At 34.4% G+C, this 15474-nt stretch overlaps 4 protein-coding genes across 5 annotated transcripts; 2 read left to right on the plus strand and 2 right to left on the minus strand.

Moving 5' to 3' along the window:
* The first annotated feature begins 139 nt into the window (after positions 1 to 139).
* Positions 140 to 1684, plus strand: LOC140961495 (cation-dependent phenylpropanoid and flavonoid 8-O-methyltransferase 1-like). Its single transcript, XM_073420053.1, has 6 exons — positions 140 to 222; positions 314 to 383; positions 523 to 602; positions 760 to 904; positions 1020 to 1151; positions 1225 to 1684. Exons 2-6 carry the CDS (start codon positions 327 to 329, stop codon positions 1510 to 1512), a joined length of 702 nt encoding a protein of 233 aa, XP_073276154.1. The 5' UTR covers positions 140 to 222; positions 314 to 326; the 3' UTR covers positions 1513 to 1684.
* On the minus strand, positions 1664 to 4274 carry LOC140961494 (deoxyhypusine synthase-like). 2 transcript variants are annotated; one of them, XM_073420051.1, is made up of 7 exons: positions 4002 to 4274; positions 3517 to 3684; positions 2973 to 3191; positions 2657 to 2743; positions 2268 to 2379; positions 1964 to 2199; positions 1664 to 1863 (listed from the first exon to the last, which is right to left on the minus strand). In XM_073420051.1, the coding sequence occupies exons 1-7, from the start codon at positions 4191 to 4193 to the stop codon at positions 1789 to 1791; spliced, it is 1089 nt and encodes a 362-aa protein (XP_073276152.1). In that variant the 5' UTR covers positions 4194 to 4274; the 3' UTR covers positions 1664 to 1788. The 2 variants fall into 2 exon arrangements, with proteins under 2 accessions (XP_073276152.1, XP_073276153.1); XM_073420052.1 differs by lacking the exon at positions 4002 to 4274 and having other exon boundaries at positions 2973 to 3395; positions 3517 to 3657.
* Positions 4275 to 6742: 2468 nt separating this feature from the next.
* On the plus strand, positions 6743 to 7809 carry LOC140961715 (small ribosomal subunit protein eS30z/eS30y/eS30x). The gene is made up of 3 exons (XM_073420379.1): positions 6743 to 6842; positions 6930 to 7067; positions 7590 to 7809. Exons 1-3 carry the CDS (start codon positions 6839 to 6841, stop codon positions 7634 to 7636), a joined length of 189 nt encoding a protein of 62 aa, XP_073276480.1. The 5' UTR covers positions 6743 to 6838; the 3' UTR covers positions 7637 to 7809.
* Positions 7810 to 8950: 1141 nt separating this feature from the next.
* On the minus strand, positions 8951 to 12124 carry LOC140962035 (IAA-amino acid hydrolase ILR1-like 4). Its single transcript, XM_073420877.1, has 5 exons — positions 11642 to 12124; positions 10675 to 10800; positions 10146 to 10460; positions 9892 to 10020; positions 8951 to 9422 (listed from the first exon to the last, which is right to left on the minus strand). The coding sequence occupies exons 1-5, from the start codon at positions 11990 to 11992 to the stop codon at positions 9015 to 9017; spliced, it is 1329 nt and encodes a 442-aa protein (XP_073276978.1). The 5' UTR covers positions 11993 to 12124; the 3' UTR covers positions 8951 to 9014.
* Positions 12125 to 15474: the final 3350 nt, after the last annotated feature.

Below are 15474 nucleotides of genomic sequence, written 5' to 3' on the forward strand. Positions count from 1 at the left end.
GCAGATAGTTAACTTGACGCATGGTGATCCTCCGATCCAGAGTCAAATAAAAATTATGAAGTCATAAATTTATTTGTAAGGTATGTGGCCTCAACAAAAAAATATCTCAATTGTTGGTTGGTGACAAAAGGCGGTAGGTGTAGGACATGTGAGGATTGAGATATATTACAAGAGCTCAACCATTTCTTACTGGCAGACATTATTAATCCAGACACCAGCGAGGTATCCTGCTTCTTTCGATTTCTATACATTTTAATATCTTTGGATGTTTTGAGATTATTATTATTTATGGGTACGTTGGTGATCAAGCTAGGTAATTAACGACAATGGAAGCTGACATCTTGATGGATGCTGGATTGTTGCGAAACTATGATTTGTATCAGGTGTTGTTTTTACTGATTATTCTTTCACCTCGTTCACGCGTGGTTTCATAGTATTTTTTTTTGTTTTCATTTTAAATTTGTTTTTTTCTGACACAAAACTAATTGCGTTATGTTTTTTTGCATTCGAAATCGAAATTAGTATTTGTTGGAGACTAGCGTGTATCCACGTGAAGCAGATTATCTGAAAGAGATAAGAGCTCTCACCTCAACTCATCCCATGTAACTTAATTTCCTCTGATAATTTACGTCTTTTCATCATTTCCATGATATATATCAAGAGCCCTCGAATTGTTGTTTGATATAGTTTAGTTATAGTATTTTGTTTTGTTAATGTTGAAGATATATATAGCTTTGTATAAACTTCGATTCTTGATAGGGCCGTGATGGGTACAAATCCTGATTCCGGTCAACTGATGGCCTTATTCTTGAAGCTCATCAATGCCAAAAGAACTATTGAAATCGGAGTTTTTACTGGATATTCCCTTCTTCTAACTGCACTCACCATTCCTGAAGATGGGAAGGTTGTTACACATATACATCGGACCTAGCTAGTTAATAATAATTACGACGAAATGATGGAAATTTTGTATCAGAATGATTTTGTTTTACTGCTGATTGTAAAGGTTAATGTTACAGATTACTGCCATCGATCCGGATCGAAGCTCATACGAGATTGGTTTGCCCATAATCAAAAAGGCCGGTGTCGAACACAAAATAGATTTTGTCGAGTCTGCGGCTCTTCCAGTGCTCGAAAAACTCTTGGAAGATGTAACAACACTAACCCTTTTCGAATTGATCACTTCCCAAAACTTTAGTCTGATATCTTGTATTCACGACGCAGCATGACAATCACGGAACATTCGACTTTGCTTTCGTCGATGCGGATAAACATAATTACGTGGAGTACCATGAAAAGCTGTTGCGACTTCTGAAACCCGGCGGAATAGTGATATACGACAACACGCTCTGGGCAGGAACGGTGACGATGCCGGAGGATTCTGTTCCACCGGTTTTGTTACCGTCTCGGAAACCTGTGATGGAGTTGAATAAATATCTTGCTGCCGACACTCGCATACAAATTTGTCAAGTTCCTGTGGGTGATGGAATGACTATATGCCGGCGTTTGTAAGAGGCTTATTATTGCAATGTTTCCATGGTGTTGCTCGAATAAAACGCGTATTTTCGTTTTGCTGGGTTTGATTGTTCGTTTAACTGTGTTGCTTTTGGTGAATTGCTTGGATTTTATCCTCAAGCTTTAAGGGTCGAGTCTGTTTAATAATATTATAAAGAGTGGCTTTCTATATTTTAAGGCAAGAAGACAACTGATGGAAATCGGAATACAATACAAATTAAATCGTAAACAATTCCCAACATAATTGCACAATCAACCACTAGTTTCTTTATATCATATCAGCTTTTGCTTTGCTGCAAATGTTTCGGCCACTAGGAGAGGGAAGGCAATGGTTGCATCGCAATGTACCTGCTCAGGTAAGACAATTAACATGCCAAACCACTGCATTCGATCCACATATTAATTATTACCAATATGCGAGAAAGAAAAAAAAATGAATTCAACATACCTTCACAGACTTGGCTGAAACTCGAATTTTGCCCCAAGACACGGCTTCGTCAGGACGAGCACCTGAATCACTTCCATCGAACTCTTGTGCAGTGTTGATAAAGACAGCAAAATCGGCTCCGTTTCGCATCATATTTGCGTTACATATATGATGTTTGGGCAAACCTCCTCCGAGAAGTATTATACCCGTCTTCCTCAGACCAGAATAGACTGCCTCATCATCCATGGCTCGAATATCTGTTCATAAACTGAGCCTCTCATGACTTGTGCAAGAACAACATATACTGGCGCAAGATGATGGTTACCTTGCACAATGTCAATCACCAGGCCACCATGCTCATGCTTATACGAGTGGAAGTATAACATATCGCCCAGCGAACCATCGGTTAACCCGGGGCAGAAGATGGGTATGTTGTTCTGCAACAAGAGATGAGAACTAATAAATAAATAATAGAACCGGAAGAACAATCATACGGTGAATTAATGACTGATAACGCGTTACTCAAGGATATATGTCTTCTCAATTGTTAAAATACTTATTACCCCTTGATTAATAAGTTGTTATATTCGTATTTTAATATCTTATTAGTATATTATTTTTATTTATAAAACACTCATTACTTTGATTGATAATCTTATTTTAAAAATAATGACGTACGTCTAACTACATTTGAATGATCATCAGATCATGTACCTTGTATGCCCAGTACAAGTATGAGCGCTCATCATTGATTTCTTTCCCCAGTCGAGCAATCACTTTAGATGGTGTCCAGAGTACATTCTGGAAACATAGGAGGAACGAGACCACGACCTCAGAAACATCTCATAATCAACACATGTATCCTTTCTCGGAGATTATTACATTATTTTTAGTATAAATGCAAGGGACTAAGATCGTGAATTGATAGAAAACATGTTACGATTCAAGAAATCGCAGACAAATGCATTTATCTATCATTTGGCACACCGGATATGCTCGCTCTATGAAAAAGAGTCGAGCAGAACAATACCTGTAGTTTTTGTTCATCTAACATCTGGTCGAAAATTGGAATGATCCAATCCTCAAATTTACAGTAGTTGTCGTTAGGAACCAACAAATTGCCGATGCGATTCAAGCCTTTTGAACGAAGAAGAGCTCCAGGAAGAGCAAAGTCGCCTTTGAAAGTGGGAGCAAGGCACTTCACAAGGTCCTCCTCCACACCACCAGCCGTGGTTACCACTACATCGACCTACCGACGCGTTGGACAGACACCACATGGTGTGAAATTCAGGTCATATTGCATGATGTAAAACCATTCATGATTCACCTTACTAACTGTTAAAAACATTTGCTATGTTCCACAATTCCAAAGATGGAAAGGGAACCCATTATAAATACCCTACAAAAAAGACTAAAAAATTCCGCTTTCGGCAACTCTTTGGTCACGCTGATCCTATAAATTCAAGAGCACTTTACTTCAATGAGACTCGAGGATCACAGGGCGTAAAATATGAATAAATTTGGCGCATGACGCGACACATAGACAAGAAACAGAGTTTTCTGCAAACACTCACCATGCGATGCTGAAGAAGATATCGAATTGTCTCCCGAATGCCAGAGGAAATGAGATTTGAAGTGAAACCAAGAAACACCTTACATCTCACCGACTCCCTAAAAGCCGGGTCTCTTTCCTTTTCACTGCAATCCTTAGTCGGAGTCTCACTCGAAAGCCTCCAATCTAGCTTCAATCAAAAAGCAGAGACGCATTTCAATGTCGGTCAAAGAAAAATATATAGTTCAGAATAATTAGCGATGGTGGAAATGCTGATCGTATTAATTCGTAGTTGACATATATATATATATATGTTATCCACACTCAGCTAAAAGACCTCCATTATGGAGCACCAATGACACTTATCAGTTCAGAAAATACTGTAAAATGTCAAAATCATAACACGAGCACACCACGCTCAAACTTCTCTACTAAATTCAACAAATAAAGTGATAAACGAAAAGAAAAGAACTAGAAGGAAAAAAAGGGTAAAGAGAATCAAGAGACCATTTCATTAACTATTCGGACTGCGTCCCCAAGATTAGCGGCCTGGAATCCGGTAGAGACCAGTGATTTGATAAGCTCCGGGTAGTTCACTCCTTTGTTGAAATCGTACCCCACGATCTCTGAAGCCCCCTCCATTGAAACTGAGTGTTTGAAAACCGCCTGTCGGGCGGAATCCATCTGGTTTGCCGACATAGCTTAACAGGCGCGAGGTGATCGATTTTTGAATTTCCCGGCGCCATGGCTGCGCAGATTTATACTTGCTCTGGCTCTGTGTTTTAACGTGCACGTGCCTTATATTTCGATAAAACTAAAAGATTCAATACAATTTTTTTAATAAAATAAATCGATAACATCATTTTTGGTTAGTTTACTGTCCTTCGACGTGGTTTATACTTACAATCTCATTTTACCACAGGTCTAATTTATTGAACCACGTTGAAGTTTACAGATATATTATGTCAAAATATTATTGAAGTTTACATATATATTAATAGATATTGACAAAAACTTGTGTGGGACGGTCTCACATGCCGTATTTTATGAGACGAATCTCTTATCTGGTCATCCATGAAAAAGTATTAATTTTTATGTTAAGAGTATTACTTTTTATTGTTAATATCAATAGGGTTGACCCGTGATAAAAATTTGTGAAACCGTCTCACAAAAGACCTACTCATATATATTTGCTTTATAAAAAGAATAAAATCTCACCATTATAAGGTCTACACCTCAATGGATTTTGTTAAATATTTATTCAGGAATCAGGGAAATCGGAGCCTCTTGTTTTTTTGATGGACGAGATTATCGTAATTAAATTTCGAACTCGAAATTTTGATGTCAGATTGATTACAAGCGAATAATTGTATATATATTATCCATTTTCATCCACCACCAATCCAATATGTGATAAGATAGCTTGTCACGGAGTCCAAAAGGCTTGGTGTCACAAATCTCCGTCCCTACTTTCCGCTGGATGCCACTACCTATCTAAATGTGTGGTTGTGAAGATATAAAATATGCTACACACAATATACAGTTATACGGTGAAAATTTCATAAATATACGTTTGGTATTTTTAAAAAATAAATCACATTCGACTATTGTTTAGAACCACAAGTTTATATTTATCATTTGGAGTGTAATTGTTAAATTCAAGGTATTTTCGTCTAAAAATGACAACCAAATTTAATTTCTAAGAATCTAGCTATAGTATCTAGGCTGTGTGTTCATATTTCGGATATAATCAAAAAAATCGACCGTCTTTCTGATTGGTTTTTTTCGTTTTTTCGGTTCGGTTACGAGATAATTTAATTTAATTTCACATATCTCGTTTTTTTTTTAAATGAAAAATCGATACAAGTGAATCGGCCGTAGTTTTAGTTTAAATAACAATTTATTTCTTAAATTTCAAAAGATTCCACTTTCATTGCTCCATATTTGAATAGTTGATTTAATATATGTTGCTCTATAATTCAAATGTTGATTTAATGTTATTCGGTGAAATGATTAAAAGATCGGTGCTTCTTTTTTCTTTTCTTTTTTTTTTTGAAGATGTTGCTATTATTATTTGTCGGCCATTTGTGAGAATATGAAATGCATTAATTAACATGATTTAAGATGGTTGGGGATGCATGAAAAAGTTCTGCAATTCAGTGTTCACGCCTCAGAGTTTGATTATAAATAAAGACACAGTTTTTATCATTTTATTTATCTCATTTTTGATTTTTTTTTCATCTCAATATATATTTATTTGATTGTGTTGTTCTATAATATTTTTGAGATATTTTGTTCTCTTATATTAAGAAAAAGTATGTTCTATTTGAAAATACATTGAGTTGTTGTATACCATAATATTATAGTAGAATTTTTTTCCATCGATGTTTGAATTGTAGCATATGTTATTGCTCAAATCTAACAAACCGATAGTTGATAGCACAAAATCGACTCGAACCGAATTAAATTAAAACGATTTGGATTTTTGATCAGACGTTTCCAAAACCTAAAAACCGATTTAAGGTTAAATAAAATAATACAAACCGACTGATGAACACCTCAAAATAAAATTTAAAAAAATCTAACTTGACAGTAGAATAATTTATCTTTGATACATTTAAATAATTTTATAAATTTTAACTTTGTTTTAACTTAGACCATCCAACATCAACATTCTCGATTACATTAATATCATAGGGGGGTCCGAAGGAGGAGAACCACTCAATTTACTAGCGTGGGTGGAATCTCCATTGAATATTTTTTTTGGGAGGATATGCGATGAATACAAAATACACGATGCTTTCCCATTTTTGGAAGGACTATATATTCAATAAATTGTAAAAATATACTATCTTGCTCGTTTTTAGATTCAAAAAGATATGATTACATTTATTTTAAGACACCAACATAATTTCATTGATGTCCCCCCACCAATATTCACACACACACACACACAGTTGAATGGATAAGTCCAACTGAAGATAATATAATTTATCATATGGTACGGAATATTTCTTGCATGTGATCAATTTGCTGTGATTGTATGTAAAACACAAAAAATGAGACATGAGAATTATTATTTTCAAGTGTTTAGAATTCGAATTTCGAATATAAGTAGCTTCTTACGTGTGGACCGGTCCAGTTGAATGAAATCTCGGATTACAAATTTTCTAAACTAGGCCCATATGTCAAACCCAAAAGTGAATTTTGATCCAGCCCAATAATCTCTATCTCTCTCTCTCTACGTAAGCATAGATAACCCTACTCGCTAGAGTGTCCGTCTTTCGCTGAGGTAGCTACTGTGTGTCACTCGGAGCTTTCGCTGAGACGGAAAATAATCGATAATGGGTGATTTTTCTGGAACTTAAATTCCAATTGCCTTTATTTATCATTGATTTGTATCTAGAATTAGCGATTGATTTGGAAGAATTTCAGGTAAAGTTCATGGATCGCTGGCACGTGCTGGAAAGGTGAGAGGACAGACGCCGAAGGTGGCGAAGCAAGACAAGAAGAAGAAGCCACGTGGCCGTGCTCACAAGCGTATGCAATACAACCGCCGTTTCGTCACTGCTGGTAATCCTAACTTTGCACATGTTTTCCTTGATTCCTGCCAGCTTTGTTATTCATGATGCATATTGAGTTAGATCATTTATATTATATTTGCCTTGATAACAATTTATACAAATGCTTAACTATTGGATTAACTTGAGAACATGCTTCCGAATCTATTCATCTAATCAAAGTATTCAATCCTAATTCCATTTTCCAGACTCTGTGGGGATCAGGAATATTTAAGTAATCAAGTTATTTAGATGCTGAGAGAGTCATGTCTTTGGGTGCAGACTTTGATTTATAAGAGTACTTTATATTATCTTGATGTTGTTTATGCTTTGGGAATTGTATTTGACATTATCCCTTTTATTATATGGAATATCAGTATGAAATTTACCTGTGTTTGGTATGATTTTTTCGTTTCAACCTTGGTGGTTTATCGAACATGATAATGGTGAAATATGCTTAAAGATTTCATACTACATTTGATAACATAAAGTTTTGACTCGATTGGTTACATGGTTTTCTTGGAATTACTTGCAGTTGTTGGCTTTGGAAAGAAGAGGGGGCCCAATTCGTCTGAGAAGTAAAGTTTGAAGTAAGTCATTTCTTGTGGGTTGAGTCTTTGGGGACCTGAAATTTATCGTTTCTCCCTGGCATGTCATAGTGTTTTGACTTGTCTGCTGTAGCAGCTCTTTTATGGGAATTTGACCATATATTGAATACGTTTCTGTTCCAATTTTAGTATTTTGAGTTGAATTAACTTGAATTGTGAGTGCTGTTTTGTGTAGGGTGATGAGCCGAGGAACCGTCTCAAGTTTTTGCAGGACACCTAAATGATAGAAACTGTTTCAGATTATGGTTGTGGAAATGTTCAAGGATTTGAAGCACATAAAGATTATGACGATAAACACTCGGTATAGATCCCTGTACAATTTGATCATATTAGAATGAGATGATAACCCATTAAAGTTAATTTAAAAAACTTAGGTTTTCTTTATTGAAATTTGTAATTTTCTCCCGTTGTTTTTTCACTTTATCTTACACTCCAATCTCCATCAAGGAATTACCACTGTCTGTCCTATTACGCGTTTGATCACAATTCACAACATTAGCAATGTATCATGCTCGCAAGAGATATGCACTGCGCACAGTTCACAAAATTTCTATTTTGGCTTGTATCATGATGTATTACCCAGTGTAACAATGAAAGCTAAGATCTGAGTACAAGGTGACTTGTACTTCAAAATTTCCTGTGAACGAAATTTGTCCGAATCCTAGCTTCAGAGTTGATGGAGTTTACAAGGGGAATCGAATTTCAAAATCGAGCACCCCATGTGAGATATGCGTATATAGAAAAACCTATACCTTTCTATGCCTAAGAATTTGGGAAATTCCAATGGTCGTGTGCTTGTATAACTCGAGGAAGTTGTCATTTAAAATTGCTAAATCTTTAAAAAAATTTCATGTGATTTGTTAGAAAATTTTATTTTTACCCTGAAGTTGTATTTGTATTGATGGATTTGAAGCTACGAATTTCAAATCTATAATAACGAATTTGTTGATTTGTTTAAAAAAAATTTCAACTGAAAATGAATTTTAAATGTAAAATAATTATTTTTTGGAGTTAATGTGGTAGATTTCAAGTTCATCTCAAAATGAAATTATTTCAAATCTTCTCCTACACTTTTTCAAATGAAAATCTTTTGATCCAAATGCAATTAAATTACCCAATTCTCGGTGTATGATGTTTAAGCGTGAAAATTTTATGACAATCACACAGCAATCAAAATCTTGAACCTTCCCTTGGTCACAATAATGAAAGAAAGCAATAAAATATTAATAAAGATAATAAAAACCAATTCCGACATAGATCAATTTTATTTTTTTGTTTTCTTTAAAAAAAGTTCTATATAAGTCCAAGAAAATTAATTTAAGGTTTCCCATGTGAAAAACTACTACCGACATTTACAATTCATCGTGAAAGCTTCCCTTTTGTGGTACCTTTTGAGAGTGATAATCAAGAAGATAAGTCGCAGCCAACGATGCATGCAAAGCGGCACCGTAAGGAAGTACATCTTCATTCACTTCAAATAGAGGGGAATGGCCGAACTCAAGCCGTCCCCTAGTCTCGTTTACCATCCCGACATAGTAGAAGTATCCCGGTATCGTCTCTGCAAAAAACGAGAAATCTTCAGATCCCATCACTGGCTGGACCTCTTTCACACTCTCGGTGCCTAACATACTTCCTGCTACATTGAGGAAGTGCACGTGCAATCTTCGGTCGTTTACAGTCACCGGATAGAAGGGCTTCTCGTTTTCGAAGAAGTCAAGTGTGGCATTACAACGTTGAACTGAAGCTTGAAGGGTGACAACCTGTAAATCATGTGAATGCACATGAGATTTATTTACAAGGAGGCAGGAGCAGATGTTGAAAGTAAATATAAACATGTCGAGATGTACATTCGAGAATTGCAAAATTCTAAATAAAGATTCACCAAACCTCGTAAGAATCGAATAATGATTTTGATGCATCCATCCTTGCATGAGTTGCATCCCGTTTTATGTAACATCGTTTTGAAATTTGAAACCAACTGTAGTATTATTGAAGCCAGAAAAGTTGTTTTCTAAATCCAATTCCATTATTTATACTTTTCAACAGCCGATTGGACGTAATGTCACAAACTGAGCCAAGAACACCACAAATTTCTAAAAACTAAATCTCTATGATCATCTTGTGGGCAAAAAAGTAACGGGATCGAAATGCCACAACTATCCCACACCAGTTGTATATATATCCTTGATGCATATCATATCATAATTTTAATCACGTTGAGAAGCTTACCTCTTCAATGCGCTGTTTGAGCTGCTTAAAACTTTCTTTGGAAAATGCTCGGAATGTTCCACCAATCGTAACCGAATCGGGAATGACATTGAATGCGCGACCACCTTCAAATTTAGCGACAGTGACTACCTGAAAGATCATTTCTTCTACATAAATTGTGTATATATTCACTAAACGAAAGAAGACAGTGCATAAATAAAGTGTGCTACCTGAAGTCCATAATAGTCTCATGAAATCTGATCGAAATTTTTTACCTGTGAATCCAAAGGATCGGCTTCCCTTGAAACAAGTTGCTGTAAACTCAAAATAATATTTGAAGTGGCTAAAATCGGGTCTATAGTGTGCTGTGGGATGGCAGCATGACCACCTTTCCCACTAATTGTCGCCTCAAAAAACCCACAGCCAGCCAAAACAGGGCCGGATCTTGTGGCCACCACACCTATCGGATATTTAGACGATACATGCAAGCCAAAGATTGCATCAACATTCTCTAGTATCCCGGCATCTCGCATTTTCTTTGCACCACCACCCCCCTCCTCTGCCGGTTGGAAAACCAAGATAACAGTACCCTAAAATCCAAAATATAAATAACAGAAATCTTTAATTTACTTGCCATTCACGAGAAATCCATATTCAATTCCATTTTCTAGAGTAAGATGTCATCTGAGATGAGAATAACAAACAGCCAAAAATCCTACTTCAGGCATACAAGTTACATGAATCAGACAAAATATCGAAGCCTATTTAAATAAAAGTTTCTTAAATAAAGTAGAAGGAAGAAACCTGTAATTCACTACTATGATCCTGAAGTAATTTTGCTGCACCAAGAAGCATGGCCACATGAGCATCATGTCCACAAGCATGCATCTTTCCATTAACTTTACTTTTGTGTTCCCACTCCACTGCTTCCTAATCGAGTTAAAAGCCAAGACAAATTAACAATAAATATCTTATCAACAAAGTTCAGAAAATTAGAGAAAAATATCAAACAGGATTCAATTAGTATGTTGATTTATAGGGTGAGAAACATATGTCTGCTCAAATGCTGAGCAAGCGATTATTAAAAGCGACTTTGGTCAAACATAAATTTGGAAAAATGGTCTCCATCTGGCCAAAAATGCGTTGTCTTACACTTAGATTATGCCTGCTTTGATATTTTAAATTTATGTTTGATCAAGATTATTTTAACAGTTTCTCTGGGTGGGTCACAGTGTTGCTCCATTAATAATCATGGCAGGCTAATAAATGAAAAACGTCATTCTATCCCTAAAAGGCTAGTATTTCGGATATGAGGTTTCTTGATGACCTGAAAAAAGCTATGGTTGAATCAATACCGATAATGTAGCATGTTTTCATGTCATAAGTTACATTCAAGTGCATATGCTGAATATAGCATGCAAGTAGAAGGCATCTAGAATCCGCTGATGCCGAATTCTCGAATTTTAGACAATGGCGCACCGAACATCCATTTCCCAAGTAACTATGGAATGACTGATATAGTTGAAAGATTCTTCTATGACTGAAAATTTCATGCTACCTTAGAGCAAGGGTGCACACGTGGGATGCACCCTTGGGCCAATACTCTGAGGGGCGTATCTCGTCAACCAATATTTGGTGTTTTATCATATGGCCTACCATCAACACGGAGCCAGGATTATATATTTCCATAAATTATACATCAAACTCTAGAAAACCTTGACAGTGTTACGCAAAATATTTAAACAAAAGTATTATTTTTTTGGCACAAAACCTGCATAGCTAAAGCATCCATATCAGCTCTAATGGCGACAAAAGGTGGACTTCCCGTTCCAATGTATCCAACCACCCCAGTAACAGCGATTGGATGTTCATAAGAAATGCCCAATTTATCAAGCTCATTTCTGATGAGCCTGCTGGTGTCAAATTCCTCAAAACCAAGCTCTGGGTTTTCATGTAAATCCCTCCTAATGCTCACCATCCACTCAACAAGCTCAGGTCGTTTGGCCAAATTCAAGAATTTTGATGGGATTTCAGGTAACCCCTGTTCGGTTAGAAAAGGCTCAGACAAAGAAAGCTGCGCGCACAGAATGTAAAGGAAAGGGATATAAAGAAAGAAACTCATGATTCGTTTTGACGATAAGTGACGAATTCTTGTGAATTCTGAGTTTGAGACGTCGCTGAAGAACTGTTTGTTTGTCTGGGAATCTCGGAGTTTGCGATTCTCGATGGTGAATGATGATTAGTGTACAAGATTAATATTTTAAATTTTTTATTTTAGAGTAATTTTTAATTTCATTTTTCGATATTTCTTATTATTATTATTATTCAAAAAAATAATATTATTAATGATGAATCTAATCTATGTTTGAAGAAACATCATATTAATGATGCCCTACCATTTCCCTTTTCGTCAAAATACCTCTTTTCTCCAGCTTTAATTTTATTACAAAGTTTGGATCCAACGTTAATGTGAAGCTTCTTGAAGTTTCATTATCATCAGAAATTTTTTAAATGTAGTATTGATTCACAGTTCTTTATAACTACGCTTCGAACACGAGATTTTATCGTACACTCGAAATCTCGATGCACCTATAAGCATCAACAACTATTTGATCCTTGCCCAAAAAAAAAAAATTTGAAGCAAGGTTCTAAAGAATGTCTTGCTAATGTTCGGAAAGTTTCGAATTCGAATTTTTATCTAATCTCCAAATCTTGGTATCAAATCCACCATGAGCATGAAAAAAATATTTTATTCGTAAAGAAAAATCACCATGATAACAAAAGTTAGTTACTCTAACGGTCTCAAATTTAATAATATAGATAACTAAAAATTAATTTAAGATTTCAAACTTATGAAATTCTAAAAATATCTTCTAAAAAACGCGAAAATCGAACCAATGAATATCTACTAATTTTGATTCGTAACATTTTGCCGTTATATCAAAAAACGTTTTGATAAACATTTAAAACTATAATTTTAACATTCATCTTTTAAAATTACATAGCAGCTAAAATATCACGTTTTGATCGTTATATTAATATGGGTGATTGTTGAACCTTAACAATCATCCTCCCAATAATTGAACCGTTTTCATTCCATGATAATCGAACAAGTGATCTCGTCTCTGTTACCGATAATAAGATCGAGTGTTCACCATTTTATAAAAAACTATACCAATGATAACAGTGCAATACCGATATTTTGAATCGCACAACCGTAACATTTTGACTGTTCTTTTAGCAAGGATAATTGTTGCACTGCATATAATGTTTCAGTTTTTTGATTGATTTATCAGCCTGTTTATTTTCTTTCTTACGATGATGAAAGTATTTTAGAGACAACTTATCACCTTATATTATATCACCTTATATTTATATAAGAAATTTCATTCCGATTTGATATAAGAAATTTCATTCCAATTTGATACCAAACAGACATGTCCTTAGAGCCAATTTACATACCAAATCGTTTAGCTTTTAAAAAAAGACATGTTATTAAACAAGATTTCCAAAGTTTTGTTGAACAAAATAGGAGTAGATACCTTTTTTTGTGTAAAGTAGTGCAAAAGCTAAAAGAAAAATCTACAAAGTAACATTTTCTAATTAATTATTGATTCCGAATTTCTTTTAAAAAAAACACACACACACGCAATTTGCGTGAAGTCATATTTTAGAAATATTGATTTAAATATATTAAATATGACCTATGAAAATTATTTTATGTATAAAAAATATTAATAAAAAGGACCTATTTTATGGTCAACTTATAATAAAATTCTTAATTAGATGTAGGAGGCAGTGTAATTCGCATTGGGCAAATCCAATTCTTCTGTTTACACCTCAATTTCTTTTTGAAAAAAAAATTATATTTTTAATTGAAACCGAAAATATGATATTGGCTTAAATAAAAATCGAATATACAATTTTGATTTTTGTTTCTTAAAAATAATATGGATATGGGTTCGTAGATGCAACTGAATCGATTTGAAGTATGGATTTCCGACTGGAAATATGGGCTTTTTCTAACGGCCCAGCACTTTTTATTATCCACCAAAAGCCGCAAAATCCAAGATCGTGTATATCTTTATGCAAAAGTGTTTGCAATCTCACTTAATCTGTGAAGTCAAAATTCATAATTACTTATTTTTAATAGTTGTAAGAGTAGGTCTCTTGTGAGACGGTATCACGAATATTTATATGTGAGACAGATCAACTCTACCGATATTCACAATAAAAAATAATACTCTTAAAATAAAAAGTAATATTTTTTCATGGATGAACCAAATAAGAGATCCGTCTCATAAAATACGACCCGTAAGACCGTCTCACATAAATTTTTACTTAGTTTTGCAAATAGTCCCACAGTAAATTGATGGTTGTGTTGCTATATATTTAGGGGTGAGCAAAATTTCGGTTAAACCGAAATAACCGAACCGAATTAAATAACCGAGCCAATTCGGTTAATTCGGTTCGGTTATTTCGGAAATTCGGTTTTCAAATTAAAAAAATTCGGTTATATCAGTTAATTCGGTTCGGTTACAGTTTTCAAAATTTTTAAATCGGTTAACCGAATTAACCGATATAATAAATATTATTATTTAATAATTTTTTATTATTTATCAATTTTTATATATATTTTAATTTTTAATTTTAAAATCGATATAATATGTATTAATTGTGTTCAAACAAAATTTATACATTTGTTAAGTGTGTGATTTTATGTTTTTATGCATTTGTGTAGACGGTGGTGTTCAAGAAAAATTACATATATAATTAAAATTAATCACAAATTTTTTTAAAAAAACTAATCGGTTAATTCGGTCGGTGGACCGAATTAACCGATTTTAGTTCGGTTCGGTTGTCATCGGTTATGAAAATTAATTCGGTCGGTTCGGTTATGACTAAATATTTCAGTTCGGTTCGGTTCGGTTCGGTTATGACTAATTCGATTCGATCGGTAACCGAATTAACCGATTGCTCACCCCCATATATATTACTTGAAATAGTCGTACTTTGTACTTTAGTTTAGATTTAGATATAGATTACTTCGCCATACACAAATATTAAAAAAAAAATGAAAGGAAGAAAGGAAGAAAGAAAAGTCCCCACTTAATCCACTTGCTTGCAAGGCGAAAAATAAAAAGAGTAACAATCCAATCAACTTATCCTTAGGTGGAAGGTAACCTCGATGTGTTGGCAAATAAGACAACAAACGAGCACATTTCTTGGATAGTCTTTTTCTGATTGTATCATATTTTTATATAATGAAATAAAAAAGATGTATATTTTTTTTTTGAAAAACTAGTTAGTGGCATGATTCCATTATATTTATATATATAAATAAGTTTAAATATAAAATCTTTAATAAAATTGATGTTGATAAAATATTTATATAAATTTTAGTGATTATGGGATGGCCCACTTTGGCTGGCGGAAATGGAATGGACACTTGCTGAAATGATATTTGTCAAACAAAATCTCAAGAAAATCTGAAGGGTGTCCCCCCGCAGTCCCAATCTCCAGCATCCTTAACCTAATCCCGTCCTTGTCTCTCATTATCCAGACATTGTACATATTATTATCCTCACATTATTTTTTAAATCC

This window comes from Primulina huaijiensis, chromosome 16, assembly GCF_012295235.1.
Source record: "Primulina huaijiensis isolate GDHJ02 chromosome 16, ASM1229523v2, whole genome shotgun sequence".
Lineage (NCBI taxonomy): Eukaryota > Viridiplantae > Streptophyta > Magnoliopsida > Lamiales > Gesneriaceae > Primulina > Primulina huaijiensis.